This window comes from Crotalus tigris, unplaced genomic scaffold (assembly GCF_016545835.1).
Source record: "Crotalus tigris isolate CLP2741 ecotype Arizona unplaced genomic scaffold, ASM1654583v1 scf7180000019143.106728444:792265, whole genome shotgun sequence".
Lineage (NCBI taxonomy): Eukaryota > Metazoa > Chordata > Lepidosauria > Squamata > Viperidae > Crotalus > Crotalus tigris.
The window spans coordinates 695,748-719,361 of record NW_024097400.1 but is presented as its reverse complement, the minus strand read 5'-3'; the positions used below and the strand labels follow the sequence as shown (position 1 = coordinate 719,361).

The 23,614-nt window shown below is 45.0% G+C and overlaps 2 protein-coding genes across 4 annotated transcripts; both read left to right on the top strand.

Moving 5' to 3' along the window:
* The first annotated feature begins 3,548 nt into the window (after positions 1–3,548).
* LOC120315515 (interferon-inducible GTPase 5-like) lies at positions 3,549–8,655 on the top strand. 3 transcript variants are annotated; one of them, XM_039359961.1, is made up of 3 exons: positions 3,549–3,606; positions 4,140–4,504; positions 7,231–8,655. In XM_039359961.1, exon 3 carries the CDS (start codon positions 7,275–7,277, stop codon positions 8,511–8,513), a length of 1,239 nt encoding a protein of 412 aa, XP_039215895.1. In that variant the 5' UTR covers positions 3,549–3,606; positions 4,140–4,504; positions 7,231–7,274; the 3' UTR covers positions 8,514–8,655. The 3 variants fall into 3 exon arrangements, with proteins under 3 accessions (XP_039215895.1, XP_039215897.1, XP_039215896.1); XM_039359963.1 differs by lacking the exon at positions 4,140–4,504 and having other exon boundaries at positions 3,578–3,606; XM_039359962.1 differs by lacking the exon at positions 3,549–3,606 and having other exon boundaries at positions 4,004–4,442.
* Positions 8,656–10,491: 1,836 nt separating this feature from the next.
* Positions 10,492–23,493, top strand: LOC120315513 (intelectin-like protein). The gene is made up of 8 exons (XM_039359959.1): positions 10,492–10,651; positions 12,451–12,522; positions 16,050–16,205; positions 18,500–18,747; positions 19,871–20,029; positions 20,865–20,985; positions 21,694–21,797; positions 23,246–23,493. Exons 2-8 carry the CDS (start codon positions 12,462–12,464, stop codon positions 23,396–23,398), a joined length of 1,002 nt encoding a protein of 333 aa, XP_039215893.1. The 5' UTR covers positions 10,492–10,651; positions 12,451–12,461; the 3' UTR covers positions 23,399–23,493.
* The last annotated feature ends 121 nt before the right edge of the window (positions 23,494–23,614 follow it).

Here is a 23,614-nt window from a genome sequence, read left to right as displayed (position 1 = left end):
GGTTCCCAGCAGCCCCACCCCACCACCTTTCCAGCGACAATCCCAGGCGTTACATTTCCACCCCCCTTTTCCTCACTGCCGGTGGAAGGGAGACTTCAGAGGGGAGTAGATGAAAGCTGATGGCCCCATTGTTATGGTCAGTCCTCTTGGTAAGATCCACATTCAGTCCCTTTGAACTTGTACCGAAGGAAGTGAGGGCCATAAACCCTCCCCTTCATTGTATGACAGAATCCAGAGAGGGCAGAAATGGGGTTTTCCATAGTCGATAACTAAAGATGAAATATAATTGGATTCTGATACCTTGGCAACTTTAAGATGTGTGCTGGCTGGGGAATTCTGGGAGTTGAAGTCCACACATCTTAAAAGTTGCCAAGTTTGTAAAATACGGATCTAGAACCCTTCACATGAGGCCGAATTTGAAAAAGAAATCAAGTCCTGCATTTTGCATTTAATTGGGTAGCAAATAAAATAGCCACAATGCACTCCATCAAGGAAGTGTGCTGAAGGAGAGAGTTAGATGTGCTAAAATTACTCCAGCGAGGCCTCTATCTTACTAACGTTTGCCTTTATTAATATTATGATATTCTTAAAGGTTTTTTTTAATGTTGGACACTGAACTGGAAATAAACTTTTGATTCAATGAATTTGCCGTGTCAGAATTTATCTTAATCTTAGCCATGGGCAAAGGACAGGTAATTCTCAACTTAACAACAGTTCCTTTAGTGACTGTTGCTGAAAAAAGGTGACTTATGACCATTTTTCACACTTATGACCATTGCAGCCTCCCCATGGTCACATGATTTACATTCAGATGCTTGACAGCTGACTCACATTTATGACGGTTGCCGTTTCCAGGGGTCATGTGATCAGCTTTTGCAACCTTCTGGCAAGCAAAGTCAGTGGGGAAACCACAGCTGATGTGGTTCTGATCTACAAAAAGGAGGGGAAAATGGATCCAGGATACTATACATCAAGCAGCTTGACCTCAAGACCTGTGAAAATCCTGGAAAAGATAAATAAGCACCTAGAAATGCACAAGAGGATTATCAAATTTGCAGATGACATCAAACTAGAGGGAACAGCCAACATTTTAGAAGATAGATGTAAGATCCAGAAGGATCTTGACAGACTTGAACACTGAGCTCTATCCAGCAAGATGCAATTCAGAGGCGAACATGAGGTGCTGCACTTAGGCAGGAAAAACCAAATGCGCAAGTACAGAATAGGCGGCACCTGGTGCTCAGCAGGAGTAACTATAAGAAGGATCCAGCTAGTGGACAGCCCCTGAAGTGTGAGCCAGCAGTGTGCAGCAGCCACCAAAAAAGCCAGTGCAATCCTAGACTGCATCAACAGGGATAGAATCAAGATCACATGAAGAGTTAATACCACTTTATAAGGCCTTGGTAAGGCCACACTTGGAATTCTGCATCTAGTTTTGGTCACCACGATGTGAAAAAGATGCTGAGACTCTGGAAAGAGGGCAGAGAAGAACCGTTAAGATGATCAGGGGGCTGGAAGCTGAAACACGAAGAACAGTTGCAGAAACTGCGTAATGTCTGGTCTAACAAAGAGAAGGACCAGGGGTGACATGATAAAGTATTCCAGTATTTGAGGGGCTGCCACAAAGAAAGGGAGGGTCAACGCAGGAGAAGAAAAAATGGATGGAAACTAATCAAGGAGAGAAGCAACCTAGAATTAAGGAGAAGTTTCCTAACAGAACAATCAACCCGAGGAACAGTTTCCCTCCAGAAGTTGTAGGTGCTCCATCACTGGAGGTTTTCAAGAAGAGACTGGACAACCACCTACAGTATAATATGAAATAGTATCTCCTGCTTGAGCAGGGGGTTGGACTAGAACACCTCTGAGGTCCCTTCCAGCCCTAGGACTCTATGTTTTATCCTTATACTGTTTCATAGTTATTTTCCAAGAGCCAGTTTGGAAACTGCAATCAAATGAAGTGCAATGCTGGGAACATGCCTTGCCCTTCCACATATTCAGACACTGGGGATTTGTTGTCGCTGCAGACAGTGCCACAAGGTGCACCGGGAGAGGCTCCCCAGGGTTGTGACTGCTGATTAACATTTTGCGTGTTGTGTTCCTTGTTGCAGTCCTGAGCAGCACCAGATTGATCGGTGGTTTGGCAGCTTCTCAAGCAGAGGGTGGGGAGCCACAGAGGTTGCACAGACTGGAAAGTGATTGTGCAAAGGAACACACAAACACACACACACACACACACACTTCTCCTTTGCACAAAAGGAGAAAGTCATTATTTTTTCATTGCTCTGAATAAGATCAGTGCAGACCGTAAGAATTTCTTTGCTGGTTTTCTCCTGAACAGGCTTTAACATAGAATAACAGAGATGGAAGAGACCTCAGAGGTCATCTAGCCCAACCCCCTGCACGAGCAGGAGAAGACCCTATGCAGGTTGTCCTCAAGTTACGAGGACGGCAATTGAGCCCAACATTTCTGTTGCTAAGGGAAACATTTGTTAAGTGAGTTTTGTCCCATTTCACGACTTTTCTTGCCACAGTCGTTAAGTGAATCATGGCCATTGTTCAGTTAGTCACACAGTTGTTAAGTGAATTGTCTTTGCTGGTCAGAAGGTCGCAAAAGCAGATCACGTGACCTCGGGATGCTGCAGCCGTCGTAACTATGAACCACTTGCCAGGCGTCTGACTTTTGATCACGTGACCTTAGGGAGGTTGAAATGGTCTTAAGTGTGAAAAACAGCTGTAAGTTCTTTTTTTTCATTGCCGTTGTAACTTTGGATGGTCCCTTAATAAACTGTTGTAAGTTGAGGACGGCTTGCACGTTTTCAGAGAAACGACTGTCATTTTGGATCCCACTTGTTTGTTTGTTTGTTTTTAACTTTGGGCATACTGGGCAGTCTTTGGTGAGAAACATTCCGTGCCCCTCTGTTCTTTTTTTGTTTTGTTTTTCAAAATATGGTTTTATAATGTTACAACATGTAAGCAATACGAGTCTCTGGAGGTTCTCAGCCATCCAGGTCCTGGTTGTCCCAACGGTGCTTTTTTTTCCACAACGCAACTGGACTTTCTTGTTTTTCTTTGAAGACGTTTCTTTGAGACTAAAACATACGAAGAACGGCTGCAGGACTTGGGCTTGGCTAGTCTAAAGAAAAGAAGAAACAGGGGCGACATGATAGCAGTCTTCCAGTATCTGAGGGGCTGCCACAAAGAAGAGGGGGGGGGGTCAACTTATTCTCCAAAGCATCAAGAAGAAGGACAAGAAACAATGGTTGGAAACTGACCAAAGAGAGAAGCAGCCTGGAATTAAGGAGAAACTTCCTGACAGTGAAGACAATTAACCAGTGGAACAGCTTGCCACCAGAAATCGTGGGCACTCCATCACTGGAGATTTTTAAGAAGAGACTGGACAGCAATTTATCTGAGATGGTATAGGTCTCCTGCTTGAGCAGGGGGCTGGACTAGAAGACCTCCAAGGTCCCTTCCAGCTCTATTCTATTCTAGTTCACGTTTCGCTTCTCATCAACTGAAGACGCTTCTTGGATAAGAAACAAAATGTCTTCAAAGAAAATCAAGAAAGTGCAGTTGCCTCATGGAAAAAAACCCCACCTTTGGGAGGTAAGTAATACATAATATGAACTCGGTGTAAGGACCCACCCCACTTTGCATCTTAAGAAGACAGAACTCTTGGAATAGTTCTTCCAACAGGCATCCTTTATTAAGAGAAAATGGTTGCAGGCGTTCTAGACAGGACTTGGGGTCCAAGCTCTCCCATTCAAGGTTTTAAGGGGTTCCCCAGTAGCCCCACCCAATCACCCCCCTTCTTCCAGCGACAGTCTCAGGCATTACACTCCCACCCCCTTTTCCTTACTGCCGACTGGATGGAGACTTCAGAGAGTAGTAGATGAAAGGCGATGGCCATATTGTTATGGTTAGTCCTTTTGGTGATACCCACATCCAGTCCCTTTGAAGTGTACTGAAGGAAGTGAGGGCCATAAAGCCCCTTTGTTCACCCCCTTCCCTTCACCATATGGCAGAATCCAGGGAAGGCAGAAATGGGGTTTTCTATAGTTGATAACTAGAGATGAAATATAATTGGATTCTGACACTCGGAGCACACCTGTAAAGAGATGGTTTTGTTTTCCTTCCAGATGCCTGCTGTGCTTCTTGCTTATAAAATATGCAAATCTTTCCCATGACTTCAGCTGACTTCTTTTTTTCCTGCTGGTGGTTCCATTGCTGACCTCACACTGGGTCAGCTGGCACTCGGTGAATATGGCAGCTGCTTAGGAGCAAGCTAACACTCACTTCGGTCAAGGGAAATTGCTGGGACATCAGCTGAACTTCGTAGGACTTCACAAGCATGGGGGCCACGTGGCACCCCACTCACCGATTCTTGGGGTCCCGGGCCAGGTGCCATCCGGAAAGACGGTGATAAAAGATTGTAGCGAAAGGTGGGGAAAAGGAAAGGAAATACAGGGAATCCTCAATTTACAACCACAACTGAGCCCAAAAGGTTGGTTTTTTTTTTTTTGGTAAGCGAGACAGTTGTTAAGGGAGTTTTGCCCCATTTTACGACCTTCCTTGCCACTGTGGTTAAGTGAAATCACTGCAGTTGTTAAATTAGTCACAAGGTTGTTAAGAGAATCTGGCTTCTCCATTGTCAAAAGGTCACAAAAGGGGGAACCACATGACCATCCTATCTTATCAAATAGTAGGTTGTGGTCCAAGTAAATTATATCCACAGTATTCCTCTGGTCCAATAATTTTATCACTTGGTCAAAGAATGCAATAAGATTTGTTTGGCATGATGCATTTTTAACAAACCCATGTTGGCTTTTGGTAATGACTTGGTTTGCCTGTAGGTGTTCGCTGATTCATTGCTTGATTATCTTTTCCAAGATCTTCCCGGGTATTGAGATCAGGCTGATAGGTCTGTAATTTCCTGGATCCATTTTTCCCCCTTTTTTGGAGATGGGAACTACATCAGCGCTTTTCCAGTCCTCTGGTAGTTCCCCAGTGCTCCAGGGTCTTTGAAAAATATAGTTCAGTGGTTCTGAGATCACATCTGCCAGTTCCTTTAGAACCTTGGGGTGTAATCCATCTGGTCCTGGCGATTTGAACTCGTCTAGGCTGGACAGGTGCTCACTTACCATTTTCTTGCCTATCTTAACTTGTATTTCTATTTTGTTTTTTATGGCACTATTTTTCATAGGTTGGTCTGTTTATTCCTTTTGTGTAAAGACAGATGCAAAAAATGAGTTAAATATTTCTGCTTTGTCCCTGTTGCTTGTCACCTTCTTGACACTTTCCCCTACTAATGTACCAATCACTTTTTTCACTTTTTTTTTTTTTTACATGCTGAAAGAAGATTTTTTTTGTTGTTATTTTTGACTTTGCAAGCCTTAGTTCATTTTGAGCCTTAGTTTTCCTCACTTCATTTTTGCAGGCTCGGGCTATTTGCTGATATTCTGACTTAGTTATGTATCCCTCTTTCCACTTTCTATACTTGTCCTTTTTATCTTTCAATTTGTCAGAGAGTTATCTTTATGCAGCCATGCTGGTTTCTTTTGAGAGCTGTTATTTTTCTTCTTTGTTGGTATTGTGCAAGACTGGGCTTTTATTATCTCACTTTTCAAAATTTCCCAAGCTTCTTGAGTTGTTTTGCCCTGGAGGATTCTCATCCATGGAATCCTTCCCAAACCCTCTCTAAGTTTATTGAAATTAGCTCTCTTGAAATCCAAGACTCTAGTTTGACTGTGTTCTATTGCTTGTGCTTCCATAATGTTGAATTCCAATATTGCATGATCACTTCCTCCCAAGGTTCCTGTGGCTTCAACACCTTCTATCATTTCATCTCTGTTAGTGAGAATTAGATCCAATATGGCTAATCCCCTAGTTCCCTTCTCTACATTTTGGGAGACAAAGTTGTCTGCTAGGTTTGTCAGGAATCTGTTTGATCTTCCACTTGGTGCAGAGTTTGTCTCCCAGTTGATGTCAGGGTAGTTAAACTCCCCCATTACTATTGTGATGTGCTTCCTACATACCTTAGTTAGCTAACTAACAAAAAGTTCATCTATTTCCTCTGTTTGGTTGGGTGGCCTATAGTATACACCTATGGCAATGTCATTCCCCCCCCCCCGCCCCTTTTATATTGACCCAAATGCATTCAAGACAGTTTTCATCATTGTTGTGCTCTATTTCTGTGGAGATGTAGTTATTTCTTATATAGAGAGCAACTCTACCTCCTCTTTTATTTGGTCTGTTTCTTTTAAATAATTTAAATCCCTCTAGCTGTGTGTTCCATGTGTGAGTTTCATCCCACCATGTTTCCGTAATGGCAACAATATCGTATCTGCCCTCATTAACCTGAATTTCTAGTTCACCCTGTTTGCTGTTCATACTTTGTGCATTGGTGTATAAACATTTGAGTCCTTTGTGGGTGGCCCTGTGTTTCCTTTCTACATAACCTGTGTGGTGCCTGAGTTCCCCTATTGTCTTACCACCTATTTGGTTAGTGCACTTTATATGGCACTCGCTATTAGAGGCTTCATTTTGATTGGTAGCAAGGTTGGTATTCTTGTCCACACACACATCTGTGCTACATGCACTGATAGTCCTATAGTTTTTAAATTGCCGGGGACAGGGTTGTTCCGTATCAATTAACTCCCTGTCCCCACTGTTTAGTTTAAATTTCCCTCCAGAAAATCTGTGAATTTATAGCTGAGTAACTCAGTCCCTTTTTTTGATGGATGCAAACCATCTCTTTTGTACATCTTTTGATTGGACCAGCTACTGACATCGTGACTAATATATCCAAAGCCTTCCCCTTTACACCACTCCTTTAGCCACATATTGAATTGTGCTATGCGCTGGCCTTTTCCGTTTTGCTCCTTATACACTGGTAAAACCTCTGAGAAAGTAAGCCTACAGCCTATTCTGCTAAGTTCCTTCCCCAAGCTCTGGAAATCATTCTGCACAGAGAGTACATCTTTTTGGGACAGATCATTAGTGCCAAGATGTACAATAGCCTCCACATCCAAGTCCTTGCTGCCATTCTTGATTATTTTAGAAATACGCTTCTTGTCCCTACTGGCAGTAGCACCTGGAAGACACCTGACCTCTTTCAAAGCCTCTGTGTCCTTTCCTAAATTTCCTAAATTTACATCCCTTATAAGTAAAAATATATGTATGCAAGCACATAACTTCCACTAACGCAATGTTCTTCGCTTGGTTCTGTAGATCTTCCTCCCCAGGCTGACCAGAAAAGTTAAGCTGTTGACCCCATGGCCCAAAAAGTGGATGATAAAATTGCTCTAACTGAAAAGCAAATTGAGGACCTGAAGGCTGCTTTTAAGACGGGGAGTTTTGATCAGCTGACCAAACGCCTCCAGGACGCTTTTTCCTCACTGGAGAACATCAGTTTAAATGTGGCTGTCGTTGGAGAATCAGGAGAAGACCGGGCAATCTTCATCAACACTTTTCGGGGCCTCTGTGCGGAAGATGAAGGAGCGGCTTCTCCTGGAAAGATGGAGGCCAATAAAACTCCTGTGGCTTATCCGCATCCAAAGTACCCCAAAGTAATCCTGTGGGATCTGCCAGATATTGGGAATCCAGGTTTCAGTGCCAAGCGTTATGTGGAGAACATGGATCTGGCCTCCTATGACTTCTTTTTAATTATTGCTTCTCAGCACTTCAGGTCCTTCCATGCTAAGCTGGCTTATTATGTCAAAAAAACTGGCAAAGGATACTATTTTGTCCGGTCCAAAGTGGAGGCAGATCTGGAATCCATCCGTCAGAGCAACCCATCTAGCTTCAATGAGCTGGTCACCCTGCAGAAGATCCGGGAAGACTGCCTACAAGACCTTCAAGCTGAGAAAGTGAAATCTCCCAAGATCTTCCTTATTTCCAGCCTTTTACTCAACAAGTACGACTTCTATCTTCTGGAAGAGACTCTGGAGAAGAACCTGGATCTACCGAAGAGCCACTCGTTCCTCCTTGCCACCCCCAACATCTCCCATCGCATCTTGGAGAAGAAGAAGGACATGATGCTGGAACACTTGTGGTTGGTGGCTGTGGTGGCCTGTGGGATCCAGACTGAAACTATCTCAGATATTTCGGTGGCGTGCAATGTGGACCTGCTGGTCAGAACCATGCAAGGTTATTGCATTAGCTTTGGCTTGGAAGAGGACTCCCTAAGGAGGACCGCTGAACATGTAGACCAACCCATTGAACAGCTGAAGGCCCTAATCAGGTCTCCACTGGCTCCTGCAGTCACTAAAGCAGTTGTGGTGGAATTGCTTGTCCAAGCGGCCAGCAGAGCACTCAACCTACCAAAGCAGCTTGTGCCCATGGCCTCGGTAGGCTTGTCATTTGCGGTGGTCTACAGCATGCTGAAAACTTTTGTGGAGGATGTGGCAACTGATGCCCACAGGCTTCTGGTCAAAGTGTTTATGAGCCATAAGGGCACCAGTGAGCCTGGGACATCTGTGTCAAACGTCTTGGAGAACCAGGGCCATTCTTAAGGGGTTTCCAGAGAGCTTCACATCCAAGGTGGACACTATGAAGTTCTAGAAAAGTAGCTACACTTTTATCTTCTCCAATGTTCTTTCAAACCAGGGTTGTTGCTTAAGAGAGTAAATCAGGAGTAACCCTCTCACAAACTGATTCATTCCTGGTGCCTTACTCTGTTGTCCATTGTTGTCTGTTTCTCAACCTTGTCAACTGTAAGACAGGTGGACTTTGACTCCTAGAATTCGCCAGCCAGCCATGCTTATGAAATGTCTTTGTGCAATATGTGACTTACTCATACAAAGGTATAGTATAGGGGGTACCTTGCTCAATAGTAGTAACTGTGAGAGGGACCTCGGAGTCCTAGTGGACAATCACCTAAATATGAGCCAGCAGTGTGCTGAAGCTGCCAAAAAGGCCAACACAGTTCTAGGCTGCATTAACAGAGGGATAGAATCAAGATCACATGAAGTGTTGATACCACTTTAAAATGCCTTGGTAAGGCCACACTTGGAATACTGCATCCAGTTTTGGTCACCATGATGTAAAAAAGATGTTGAGACTCTAGAAAGAGTACAGAGAAGAGCAACAAAGATGATCAGAGGAATGGAAGCTAAAACATATAAGGAACGGTGTTGGAATTGGGTATGTCTAGTTTAATGAAGAGAAGGACGAGGGGGGACATGATAGCAGTGTTCCAATATCTCAGGGGCTGCCATAAAGAAGAGGGAATCAAGCTATTTTCCAAAGCACCTGAAGGCAGGACAAGAAGCAATGGGTGGAAACTGATCAAGGAGAGAAACAATCTAGAACAGTGGTTCTCAACCTTTCTAATGCCGCGACCCCATAATACAGTTCCCCATGTTGTGGTGACCCCCAACCACTTATACATCACTGGGTGCCAGGGGAGTGGCCAAAGAAAAGGGGGGAAAAATGGCGGACAGCCTTGTTTGGCGACCCCCGTGAAATGGTCGTTCGACCCCAAATGGGGTCCCGACCCACAGGTTGAGAACCACTGATCTAAAACTAAGGAGAAACTTCCTGACAGAACAACCTGCCTCCAGAAGCGGTGAATGCTCCAATACTGGAAGTTTTTAAGAAGAGACTGGACAGCCATTTGTCAGAAATGGTATACAGCATTGATGGCGAAGCTTTTAGAGACCAGCGGGACTGCTGGAAAGGAGGGGGTCATGGGGGGAAGCGAGGCTGGGGCAACGGCACGTGTGCCCACAAAGAGAGCTCCGAGTGCCGCCTCTGGCACCTGTGCCATAGGTTCACCACCACTGGTATAGGGTTTCCTGCCTGAGCAGGGGGTTGGACTAGATGACCTTCAAGGTCCCTTCCAACTTTAATATTATTATTATGATTATGTTACCTAGTTGAGTAAAGAAACGTCTGTAAGAAAATAACCAAGCTCAGAGAGCACCAAGGACTCTATGGTCGTAATTGTTGATGTCATACGCCTCCCCCTCCTCATTCTCCCCCACTTCAGTCTTCACACTCACTCCCTTTTAGCACTGATGATGTTACCTAGCTGGGTCATGAAATGTCTGCAAGAAAATCATAAAAGCTCGGAGAATATCAAGGATTTCACAGTCCTCCTGCTCTGCCTCTCTGCAACCCCCCTCCTCACTTCTAGCATTGATGATATTATCTAATTGAGTCATGAAATGTCTGCAAGAAAACCAAGCTCAGAGAGCACCAAGGACCAAAGACCCCACGGTTGTTGTCTTCCTCCTCCTCCTCCTCCTCCTCCTCCTCCTCCTCTCAGCAGCCCCCTCCCTTCTCGCACTGAAGATGTTGTCTAATCAGGTAATGCAACATCTGCAAGGAAACCACCAAGCTCAGAGTGTGCTAAGATTATTATCATATTTATTGACTTCTCTATCGGCCAGCCCTATTCCTGAAACCGTTTCACCTGCTTTGTGCAAATAGCAGCCCCTCCTCATTCCAGGATTTCCCGCTTTTCACTTCCTTGTGTGGTGGGGGGGGGTGACTTTCGAAATTGAACCACTTAATAAAGTTGAGCAAGAAGGCCAGGCTGACTTCAGTTTCCTGCTGTCTTCAGGCAAAGCAATCTTCCTCATCCAGCTAACACAAACCTGTGCTCAGTGCATTATCAGACGTCAAAGAAACGCTGGAGATCCGTCAGGTAAGTCAGAAATTTAGCCAGGAAGCAAAATGGGGGTCCAATGTTGGGGTGCAGATGGAAAAGGAACCGAGCATGGATTCTGCAACACGAAGTACTAGACTGGAGTGGCTTTTTTATTTAGTGGAAAAATTGAGACATTTGTTAAATGGGGGTTATAGCCTGTGTTCCCACAGCAGGCTCAACCCAACAGGCAAAGACCAGTTTACACCCAGCATTCATAATTTTCTTAATATTAACCATCATTAAGGTTTTTTTTTTCTGATTTAACACACGGTGAGGTTTGGTTAGTGTGTTGCTCGTTGCATTGTACAATCCCAGAACTGAACTGATTTCAGTCATCAGATTAAGCAAGTGGTAAGAATGCAGCCCCAGAGTTGGAAAGATCCTTGAGGCCACTTAGACCAACCCTTTTGCCTCTGATTCCCATCCAGTGAAGGGGACCCTGTGTCACTCTGTCAAAATGTTTAGGAAACTCTTGCTTTTGTTTCTTCTCTTTCAAGTTCTCTAGTATGTCGTATAAAATTAACTTCTAATAAAGAACATAGCATAACAGGGTTGGAAGAGACCTTGGAAGTCTTCTAGTCCACAAGCAGAAGACCCTACAGCAGTGGTTCTCAACCTTTTTAATGCCGCAACCCCCAACCGGTCATAAGTCGAGGACTACCTCTTCCATGTAGAGCAGCGGTTCTCAACGTTTGTGTGATGGCGACCCCCGTCACACAAACGTTATGCACATGCGTGGCACGGTGTGCATGGGGGCGGGGCCCCAGCGCACGACGCGCATGCGCAGCGACGCCCCGGAGGCGCCCGCCACCCCCATGCGTGGCGTGCATGCGCAGCGGCACCCCAGAGGTGCAGCGCCGCCCCCATGCGCGGCGCGCATGCGCAGCGCCGCCCCCGGAGGGGACAAAATGGCAGATCGCCGCCTTTGGCGACCCCCGAAAAGTGGTCGATCGACCCCAAATAGGGTCGCGACCCATAGGTTGAGAACCGCTGATGTAGAGATTGGCCACAATGGGGGACACAGGGCAGCCGTGTTTTTGTCTGTTAGAAATCTTCACTCTATTTAAAATAGGTAGTGGTCAGGCAGAGGTCCAGCATGGGAAAAAAAAGCACCTTTGGACAACCATGACCTGGATGACTGAGAATCTCCATAGACAGGAGTCTTTAGGACTTGTGGACTTCAACTCCCAGAATTCCCCAGCCAAAATGCACAAGTATTTAAGTTGCCACGTTTGGAGACTCCCGATCTAAAAGAATACAATTTCCTTTTATAAATGAAATTCACAAGATTATGATCCCAAAAGATCTTGGAGAATAAATCTACCTTAAAAAGCTGAGTGGCCAAGTACTTTGAGATCTAAATCCTATTTATTCTTTAAAAAAGGCTCTGTTCTTCAGAAAAGTAGGTAAGAGCTGCCATCGTTCTGATTCCATGTTTCAACCAGCCCTAAATTGCCCATCAAATCAGAGTTTTGATAATTTGCCAGAAATGATCTTAATATTTTTCTCAGAACTCCTGCGGCAAAATCATTCAAGCCCAATCCCTCCATCAAATCTGAAGGATGTATTTCCCAACTTAAAACCATTTAAAAACAATTGCTGCTGGGCAGAATTTGAAAACCACAGGGCTCTGTTCGCGGAAGTTGGCAAGAAGAGGGATTAGTCACAAAGCTTGTTTCGCCACGACAATCAAACAGTGCCAGTAGCATCTTCATTTTCAGTTTTACCTCTGCACAGATTCTTAAATACCTCTGCTATTAATTCACAGATAGATTAATTCACATTTTTCTCTAGAGGCTGATCCACAATGAAGTTGTTGGCTCTTCTGTTGCTGGTCTGGGCTGCCTTCACAAAAGCACAAACTGCATGTGAGTGAGTAACCGGTGGATTTGTGGGAAAGTGGGCTCTCAAAGGATCACTGAATTCTGGGACCGGAAGGTACTTTGGAGGTCTTCTAGTCCAACCCGCTTGCTGAAGCCTACCATTTCAGATGAGTGGCTTAAAAACCTCCAGTGATGGAGCACCCACAACTCCTGGTGGCAAGCTGTTCCACTGGTTAATTGTTAGGAAGTTTCTCCTTAGTTCTAGGTGGCTTCTCTCCTTGATTAGAATAGAATAGAATAGAATAGAATAGAATAGAATAGAATAGAATAGAAAATGTGGAATGGAATGGACTAGAATAGAATAGAATAGAATAGAATAGAATAGAATAGAATAGAATAGAATAGAATAGAATAGAATAGAATAGAATAGAATAGAATAGAAAATGTGGAATGGAATGGAATAGAATAGAATAGAATAGGAATATGGAACGGAATAGGAATATGGAATGGAATAGAATAGAATAGAATAGAATAGAATAGAATAGAATAGAATAGAATAGAATAGAATAAGGACCTTGGAGGTCTTCTAGTCCACCCCCCCCCCTGCTCAAGCAGGAGAACCTATACTGTCTCAGACAGGTGAATGTCCAGTCTCTTTTTAAAAACTTCCAGTGATGGAGCCCCCACGATTTCTGGAGGCCAGCTGTTCCATTGGTTGATTGTCCTCACTGTTAGGAAGTTTCTCCTTATTTCTAGGTTGCTTCTCTCCTGGATCATTTTCCAACCACTGTTTCTCGTCCTTTCCTCTGCTGCTCTGGTGAACAACCTGATTAGTTTCTATCTGTTGCTTCTTGTTGTGCCTTCAGGTGCTTTGGAGAATAGGTTTACCCCAGCCCTTCTTTGTGGCAGCCTCTCAAATCCTGGAATACTGTTATCATGTGACTCCTGATCCTTGTTTTCATTAAACGAGACATATCCAATTCCTGCAACCGTTCATCCTACATTTTAGCCTCCAGTTCCCTAATCATCTTTGTGGCTATTCTCTGCACACTTTTTAGAAACTCTTTCATCAATATGAAAATAATAAATAATGAAAAGAAATGCTTCTTTCATTAATACAGCATTGGGTTATATCATAGGGCAAATTCAGCACGGGAAGCATGAATTTTGTACTAGGCAGGCGGAGAGTCCCTGGCCAGGATAAGGAGAGAATTGATCAGAATATTATCTTGATATACAAAATGCATAATTTTAAAAATGCACAAACTGGTCTCCTGATCTGCAAAAGTGGTAGTCCTTAACTTACGACCACAATGCTGGTCCCAGAATTTCCCTTGCTAAACAAAAAGATGGTCAAGAGAGTCGCACCAATTTTATGATCTTTCTTTGGCCACAGTTGTTAAGCGAATCACTGCAGTCGTTCAGTGAATCACATGGTCATTAAGCAAATCTGGCTTTCCTTGTCAGAAGGGATCACGTGACCCTGGGACACTGCGACCGTCATAAATAGGAGTCAGTTGCCAAGCATCTGAATTTTCATCACGTATATCAGAATCCAATTATATTTCATCTCTAGTTATCGACTATGGAAAACTCCATTTCTGCCCTCTCTGGATTCTGTCATATAATGAAGGGGAAGGGGGGTGAACAAAGGGGCTTTATGGCCCTCATTTCCTTCATTAAAACTTCAAAGGGACTGAACGTGGATCTCACCAAGAGGACTGACCATAACAATATGGCCATCGCCTTTCATCTACTCCTCTCTGAAGTCTCCCTTCTGCCGGCAGTGAGGAAAAGGGGGGGGGAATGTAACGCCTGGGATTGTCGCTGGAAGGACAGTGGGGTGGGGGCTGCTTGGGAACACTTAAAACCTTGAATGGTAGGGGTTGGCCCTTCAGATCCTGTCTAGAATGCCTGCAACCATCTTCTCTTAATAAAGATGCCTGTTGGAAGAAATATTCCAAGAGTTCTGCCTTCTTAAGATGCAAAGTGGGGTGGGTCCTTACAACGTGACTGTGGGGGATGCTGCAACGGTCGTAAGGATAAAAACCGGTCATAAGTCACTTTTTTCAGGGCTGTTGTAACTTTGAATGGTCACTAAATGAATGCTTGTAAGTTGAGGATTCCCTGTAGCAACGTCTTGAATGGCAGCGGATTACGGATTCAGCTGAGGGACGTGATTTGCCTACAAAACGCCCAAGGGGGGGGTTTGTTGGCATCGACGAAAGGTTTTGCAGGAAATGCAGCAAAGTGAGAAGCTGCCATTGGAGGAAACCTCACCCTGGGCCAAACAGCCGGCAGACACTCCCTTCAGCAAAAGGGGAAGCAAAGAGGGATGAGGAGAAATGCAACAGAAAAACACAAATTTATTTATCTATGTATGGCTGTCCCTCCTTCATGGATTACTGCCTATCTCACCAGTGGGGACTTTGGCTGGTGCACAGTGAGACAGTGGAAAGTTTAAAATAAAATCTTAAAAACCATTAAGCCAGTGTTTCTCAACCTTGACAATTTTAAGGCATGTGGACTTCAACTCCCAGAATTCCACAGCCAGCATTGCTGGCTGTGGAATTCTGGGAGTTGAAGTCCACATGCCTTAAAATTGTCAAGGTTGAGAAACACTGCATTAAGCCGTTAAAAGAGAAATATAAATAAAACCATGGGATAGTGCCCTGAAGGTCTTACGAGTCCTCGACTTACCCAACAGTTCATTTAGTGACTGTTCGAAGTTACATTGGCACTTGTGACCGTTTTTCACACTTATGACCATTGCAGCATTCCCCCCCCAGGGTCACATGATCAAAATTCAGACGCTTGGCAACTGGCATGTACTTACGACGGTTGCAGCGTCCCAGGTCATGTGACCCCCTTTTGCGACCTTCTGACAAGCAAAGTCAAGGGGGGGGAAGGCGGATTCATTTAACAACCATGTGACTAACTTAAGAATTGCAGTGATTCACTTAACAACAGTGGCAAAAAAAGGCCGCAAAACAAGGAGGGGAGGGGTGTCAAAATTCACAACCACTTTCTCACTTAGCAATAGAAATGCTAGGTTCCATTGTGGTCGTAAATCGAGGACTACCTGTAGTTTTATACCTTTTTTTAATATTGTAAGCCACTCAACATTACCCTGATTACTCATTAACATGAGCCGAGGTGGCGCAGCAGTTAGAGTGCAGTCCTGCAGGCCACTTTAGCTGACTGTGTTCAGCAGGTCAGCGGTTCAAATCTCACCCGCTCAAGGTTGACTCAGCCTTCCATCCTTCTGGGGTAGGTAAAATGAGGACCCAGATTGTTGGGGGCAATGTAAATATATATATATATATACATTGCTTACTGGTGTACACCGCTTAGAGAGTGCTTGCACTTAAAGCGGTATATAAGTCTCATAAATAAATAAATAAATAAATAAATAAATAAATTACCCTGTGGTATGATGGGCGGCCAATCCATTTTAAAAACCAACCCATACAATAAAACAATAAAGCCAAGGGGCCAATGGGTAGCGAAGGCACAGAACATTCTTGGGGCTTTGTGGTTCAGTTACGTTTTGTTGTCTTTTGTGTCGACAGGCGGCGTCAGCTGCGTCAGCACGCCCAAGCAAGACCTCCTGGACCTCTTGAAGAAATGGGAAATGGCGTCATCCTGCCAGCCTTCCCAGCCAGGCCAGCCCCAAAAGCCGCACCGGAGCTGCCAGGAAATCAAGGCGGCAATACCAGATGCTGCTGGTGGGCAAACGGGCTGCTGAAAGTTCTCCTCAGCCTGCTCCAATCTCTCCGCTTCTGAATAATAACAATAACAATAATAATAGTAAAGTTGGAAGGGACCTTGGAGGTCATCTAGTCCAGCCCCCTGCTCAGGCAGGAGACCCTATACCATTTCAGACAAAGGGCTGTCCAGTCTGTTCTTAAAAGCTTCCAGTGATGGAGCATTCACCGCTTCCCTTCTTCATCATAAGTTCCTTTGCAACAAATCGGTCTCTCCCTCCAGTTTCCATCCCCGTGCCCCATGGTCCAGGGTGTCAGCAAGAGAGGGGCAAAAGAGTCAAAATGGCGGCCACATGTATAGGATGGAAGGCCATCCCTGTGCATTGGGAGGCCTGGAAAAGAGGAAGGGGCTTTGACTTCAGAGTTGTGCCTGCACTTTGATTTTATGACACCTTCCCCCTCCCACCATTGGGCATCCCTGCTACGGTCAATCTGATCTTTTATTACAGGGGTCTCTCCAAACTTGGAAACTTGAAGAATTGTGGACTTCGACTCCCAGAATTCCCCAGCCAGCCATCCATTCTGGGGGTTGAAGTCCACAAGTCTTCAAGTTTCCAAGTTTGGAGAGACCTGCTTTATTCAAGGAAAAGTTCTGCTCAGATCCATGGGTCATTTTTTCTAAATACCAGAGGCCGGCCCTTTCTCAGCCCCGTTTATCATGCCAACAATGAGCATCTAAGCAGCCTCTCTCAACCTGGGCAGCTTGAAAATAGGCAGATTTCAACTCCCAGAATTCCCTGGCCAGCCATAGCTAATTTCTGTTAACCTAATATGCATAGTTCTTGATTGTATAGCTTGGAATCATTACAACTCTTTTTATCATTATAATTCAACACGGACATTCTCTTCTACCATTTGTGTAAATTGGCTATTTTGAAATGGGGTTTGTGGTCATGAAAAGCAGACAGAGGAGGAAGAAGAGAAGAAGAAAGGAGGAGGAGGAGGAGGAGGTGAGGAGGAGGAGGAGGAAGAAAGGAAGTGGAGGACATGGAGGAGAAAGGAGAGGAGAAGGAGGATGTGGAGGAGGAGGAGGAGGAGGAAGAAGAAGAAGAAAGAAGGTGGAGGACATGGAGGAGAAAGGAAGATGTGAGGAGGAGGAAGAGGAGGAGGAAGAAGAAGAAGAAGAAGAAGAAGAAGAAGAAGAAGAAGAAGAAGAAGAAGAAGAAGAAGAAGAAGAAGAAGAAGAAGAAGAAGAAGAAGAAGAAGAAGAAGAAGAAGAAGAAGAAGAAGAAGAAGAAGAAGAAGAAGAAGAAGAAGAAGAAGAAGAAGAAGAAGAAGAAGAAGAAGAAGAAGAAGAAGAAGAAGAAGAAGAAGAAAGAAGAAGAAGAAGAGAAAGGTGGAGGACATGCAGGAGAAAGGAGAGGAGAAGGAGGTTGTGAGGAGGAGGAGGAGGAGGAGGAGGAGGAGGAGGAGGAGGAGGAGGAGGAGGAAGAAAGGAGGTGGAGGACATGGAGGAGAAAGGAAAGGAGGAGGATGTGAGGAGGAGGAAGAAGAAAGGAGGACATGGAGGAAAAAGGAGAGGAGGATGTGAGGAGGAGGAAGAAGAAGTAGGCGGATAAATGGAGGAGGAAGGAGAGAATGAGGAGGAGAGGAAAGGAGGAGGAGAAGGAACAGGAGGACAAATGGAGTAGGAGGGTGGAAGGAGAGAGGTAGGAGGAGGAAAGGAGGAAGAGGAGGACAAATGGAGGAGGAGGGGGAGGAGGAGGGGGAGGAAAGAAGGAGGAAGAGGAGAGGAGGAAGAAGAAGTAGGAGGATAAATGGAGGAGGAAGGAGAGAATGAGGAGAAGGAACAGCAGGACAAATGGAGGAGGAGGGTGGAAGGAGAGGGGGAGGAGAAGGAAAGGAGGAAGGGGAGGACAAATGGAGGAGGGAAAGGAGGGGGAGGAGGGGGAGGAAAGAAGGAGGAAGAGGAGAGGAGGAAGAAAGAAGGAGGTGCACAAATGGAGGAGCAGGAGGAGGAACAAGGAGGACAAATGGAGGAGGAAGAAAGAAAGAGGAGGGCAAATGGAGGAGAAAAGTAGTAGGAGGGGAGGGGGAGGAGGAGAAGAAAGAGTAGAGAAGGAGGAAGAAGAGGAGGAGGGTAGAAGGAGAGGTGGAAGAGGAAGACTGTGGGGTCCTTGGTGCTCTCTGAGCTTGTTTTCTTGCAGACGTTTCATTATCCAACAAGGTAACATCATCAGTGCTAGAGGGGAAGAGAGGAGGATGAGGTCATTTTGAAGTATCAATAATTGAGCATAAATATATCTGTTTGGCAGATGGACTGTATATGCTGACCACCGAAAATGGTGAGACCTACCAGACCTTCTGCGACATGTCCACCAACAGAGGCGGCTGGACTCTGGTGGCCAGCGTCCACGAGAACAACATCTTTGGGAAATGCACCGTTGGCGATCGTTGGTCCAGCCAGCAAGGTAGCAATGCCAACTACCCCGATGGAGACAGAAATTGGTCCAACAATAACATCTTTGGATCAGCCGTAGGAGCCACGAGTGATGACTACAAGGTAGGAATAACTAATTTGAGGGGAAGGGAAAAAAGCAAACTTTTTTTTTTTTAAAAAAAAGGGCCTTTTTTAGCCACAAGTCAAAATCAGTCTAAAAGAGTTGGTAGTAACAGGCAGTGCTGGGTGATGTTTAATATTTGGTGCAAAAAAAAAATAGCAATGTTGTTTGTCCACTGTCATTGACCTCAACGTCAGTGGCCACCTTGAACCTAAATGTGGTATGTCCAAAGATGACCAGACAGGCCAGTTTGGGCATAGAATGTCCTGACTCATGCTGGGTTGAGCACACATGGCTGCAGACTTGCGCAACAACAATTATGTTGTATTACTGGAGTATCCCTTACTTCGTAAGTTTAAAAGAATAACATAGTTGGAAGGGACCTTGGAGATCTTCTAGACCAGTGGTTCTCAACCCGTGGGTCGGGACCCCATTTGGGGTCGAACGACCATTTCACAGGGGTCGCCAAACAAGGCTGTCTGCCATTTTTTTCCCCTGTTCTTTGGCCATGCCCCTGGCACCCGGTGATGTATAAGTGGTTGGGGGTCACCACAACATGGGGAACTGTATTATGGGGTCACGGCATTAGAAAGGTTGAGAACCACTGTTCTAGTCCAACGCCCTGCTCAAGCAGGAGACCCTAGACCATTTCAGACAAGTGACTGTCCAGTCTTCTTGAAAATCTCCAGTGAGGGAGCACCCACAACTTCTGGAGGCAAGTTGTTCCACTGGTTAATTGTTCTCACTGTCAGGAAGTTTCTCCTTAATTCCAGGTTGCTTCTCTCCTTGACTAGTTTCCATCTGTTGGTTCTTGTCCTGCCTTCAGGTGCTTGGGAGAATAGGTTGATTTCCCCCCCCCCCTTCCTTGTGGCAGCAAGTATTTTTGCTCCTTCTTCAAGAGGTACTTCCAGACAATGGGAGAAGGGGTCACCCCTGTGGCCACTCCCTTGTGGAGTGCTGCTAGGGTCAACCCTCTCACTCGTAATCTTTTATGACAGTTCTTCTCCAGGCATCTATCAACGTAGCATTCTGCAGAACCTCAAGTTTCAGAGCTTCTCAAAGGATCTTAGAAAGGGACTGTTGAACTGCCCTCCGGTGTCCTCCATGGTCTCCCTTCTTTTCCAGAACCCAGGCTACTACGATCTTTCAGCCCGAGATGTCTCCATATGGCACGTTCCCAACAACTCCCCGATCAAGAGATGGCGGGACGTTTCCTTCTTGAGATATCACACCGAGACAGGTTTCTTGGCTGGTGAAGGGGGCAACCTCCTCCGGCTCTATGAGGTGAGCCCCACCCAACATGACTTCTCTGCCTTTCTGCTTGACGACTCACCAGATATGGGATACCTAGAAGCGCCCATCTCTTGGGGCTGATCCTAAAACATGAAATATGCATCTATCTATCTATCTATCTATCTATCTATCTATCTATCTATCTATCTATCTATCTACCTATCTATCTACCTATTTATCTACCTATCTATCTACCTATCTATCATCTAAATCTATATTTTATCTAAACCTATCCAAATCTATATATCATCTATCTATCTATCCATCTATCATCTCTCTATATCTAAAATATATATTTATCTATCTATCTATCTATCTATCTATCATCTATCTAAACTATCTATGTATCTATGTATCATCTATCATCTATCTATATATATATCTTACTATCTATCTATTTATCTATCTACCATCTATCTATCTATCCATCTATCTATCTATTTATCATCTATCTATCTTTCTATCTATCTATCTATCTATCTATCTATCTATCTTCTATCTATCTCTTTGGTGGTTGTTTGAGAGTCCACCAGAATCCCAGAACTGGTCTTAGAATTTGGAAGGGGAAAAAGACATCTCAAAAGAGGATCAAAGCAACTATCTCCATATTGGTGCCCAGAAAACTTCTAGTTGGACCCTCACTGGGTCGTCTTAGTCCAAGAAGTCACCATGAGTCAAGGTCAGTTTTGATGACTGGGCCTCGGTTCACCTCAGAGTGCTACAACTGGGTTGAAGAGGACACCGTAAAACATCTTCATCTTCTGCGTGTGCTTTGCTGATGGACCAGTCATGCATGAAAATAATCCAGCTGTGGTTTGCTTTCCAGAAATACCCAGTGAGATATGGTGCTGGCAGTTGTCCAAACAATAACGGCCCGGCTATTCCTATTGTTTATGATGCTGGTGATGCCCAGAAGACTTCAGAATTGTACTCTCCCAATGGACGGGGTAAGCATGAGTTGGAAGGCATCTTGTAGGTCATCTAGTCTAGTCCAACCCCCCCCCCACTCCAGCAGAAGACCTTAAAACCATATTTCTGATAGATGGCAGTCCAATCTCTTCTTGAAATTTTCCAGTGATGAAGTTCCCACAACCTCTGGAGGCAACTTCTGTTCCATTGGTTGATTGTTCTGATGGTTAGAGGGCTGCCCCACGATGTAGTTCCTCAGCTGGGACTTCATCTGTTGAAGCTAAGATCAAGGACGAAGGCAAAGGAAAGGCTGCTGCCCAAAATTGGTGCCGTAGTTAAGATGGTCTAGAAAGCAGATTGCAAAAGTTAGGCTAACGATGTGTCTTGGGGGGCATTTTGTATGCCCCAAAATCCAGACTCCAGCTGCTAGGATATAGTAATAGAAATGAGAAGAGTCCGGCACAGTGCAAATGTGGCCATTTTTAGGTGGGTGCACTTCAGCTCCCAGAATTCCCCAGCCTGCTTGCTTCAAGATGAGTGGACTTCAGCTCCCAGAATTCCCCAGCCTGCTTGCTTCAAGATGAGTGGACTTCAGCTCCCAGAATTCCCAAGCCAGCATGCTTTCAGCTCAATAACATGCTGTGGGGAAGCTGAGAGTTGAAATCCTAGATTGTCGATTGTCCTCAACCAAGATTGTGAAAATAAATCCTCCCAACCGCATTTAGTATTTCTTGTCTGTTCCTCAGGTGAATTTGTCTCTGGTTTTGTCCAGTTCCGGGTGTTTAATAACGAAAAGGCAGCAATGGCTCTCTGCTCTGGCATTAAAGTCACTCAGTGCAATTCAGAACATGTGAGTATCCAGGCCTTCCCTTCAGACATTGCCGCAAACAGTCATAAACACCACCTCAGCATAGAAGCTGAATAATAAAATTAAATAAATATATGCATACCAGTCGTTGAACCAGCCAAATGAAATCATATGATCCCAGGGGTGAGAGGGGGTAGACAGCCGTCAGAACTTTGAATCCAGGTCCTAAATATCTTTTTTTTTGGGGGGGGGGTGTCCATGGTAACTTTCAGGAGTTGCTAAGCAGCCGGTTATAAGTAGAGGCCTACCTATACATCCCCTTGAACTGTGCTTTTCATTCCTCGGATTCAGTTTTGCCTTTGCTAGAGGGTTTTTGGTGTGTGTGTGTGTGTGTGTGTGTGTGTGTGTGTGTGTGCGCGCGCGCATTTGTGTGCTATAGTTTTGTATCCCACCATCCATGTACACAGCACACTACGGAATTCTATTGGCATTTTAGAACACAGGGCAGAATCCTAGGGCTGGAAGGGACTTTTGAGGTCTTCTAGTCCAACCCCCTGCACAAGCAAACTACCTTATAAAGGTAGTCCTCGACTTATATACCATTCATTTACTGACCATCCCAAGTTACAACGGCACTGAAAATAGTGAGTTATGATCATTTTTCACACTTACGACCATTGCCGCATCCCCCAGGGTCACATGATCAAAATTCAGAGGCTTGGCCACTGACTCGTATTTATGACGGTTGCAGTGTCCCGGGGTCACGTGGCCCCCTTTGGCGACCTTCTGACATGCAAAGTCTATGGGGAATCCAGATTCATCTAACAACCATGTTACTAACTTCACAGCTGCTGGGATTCATTTATCAACTGTTTCAAGAAAGGTCATAAAACGGGGGCAAAGCTCACTTAACAAATTTCTCGTTCAGCAACAGAAATGGGGGGTTCAGTTGGGATCAAGGACTGCCTGTAAGGTGGCCACATGGGTGAGGAATGGACACTTTTCCAAACTTAAAATCCACGTCTTAAGTATCTTTTGGAGAGCCTGTGGTAACTTGGAACAGTTGCTAAGCGATCAGTCATAAATTGAGGACTATCTGTACGTCCTTTTGGGCTGTTCGTTTCATTCCTAGAATTCAGGTTCGCCTTTGCTAGATTTGTGCATGTGTGTGTGTTATAGTTTCGCACGCTGTCATCCATGCACACAGCCTACTGTGGCATTTTAGAACACAGAACATTGAATCCTCAGGCTGAGGGACCCTAGAGGTCTTCTAGTCCAGCCCCCTGCTCAAGCAGGAGACCCTACACAAATTCCAGACAAATAGCTGTCCAATTTCTTCTTAAAAGCTTCCAGTGATGGGGCACCCACAACTTCTGGAGGGAACCCCTTCCACTGCCTAGTTGTTTTCACTGTCAGGAAATTCCTCGTTAGTTTAAGTGGGTTCTCTCTCCCCATGTATAAGACGTTTAACTCCCTTTTTCTGTCCTTAGCACTGCATCGGAGGAGGGGGCTTTTTCCCAGAAGCAAACCCCCGTCAATGTGGTGACTTTACAGGCTTTGACTGGGACGGCTACGGGGTTCACCGTGGATGGAGCACTTCCAAAACCATGGTGGATGCCGCCGTGCTGATCTTCTACCGCTGAGCAGCTGAATCGGAAGCCCGAGAGCAAGAGAAATGTATGAGTACAGCACACCGTATGACAGTGCTGTGCAACAAAAATAAAAGCAGCAGATTAAAGCTTGGCCTCTCTTTTGTCTTTCTTTTTTCACAATAATCTTTTGCATTAGAGCAGTGGTGGCGAACCTATGGCACGGGTGCCAGAGGTGGCACTTAGAGCCCTCTCTGTGGGCATGTGCGC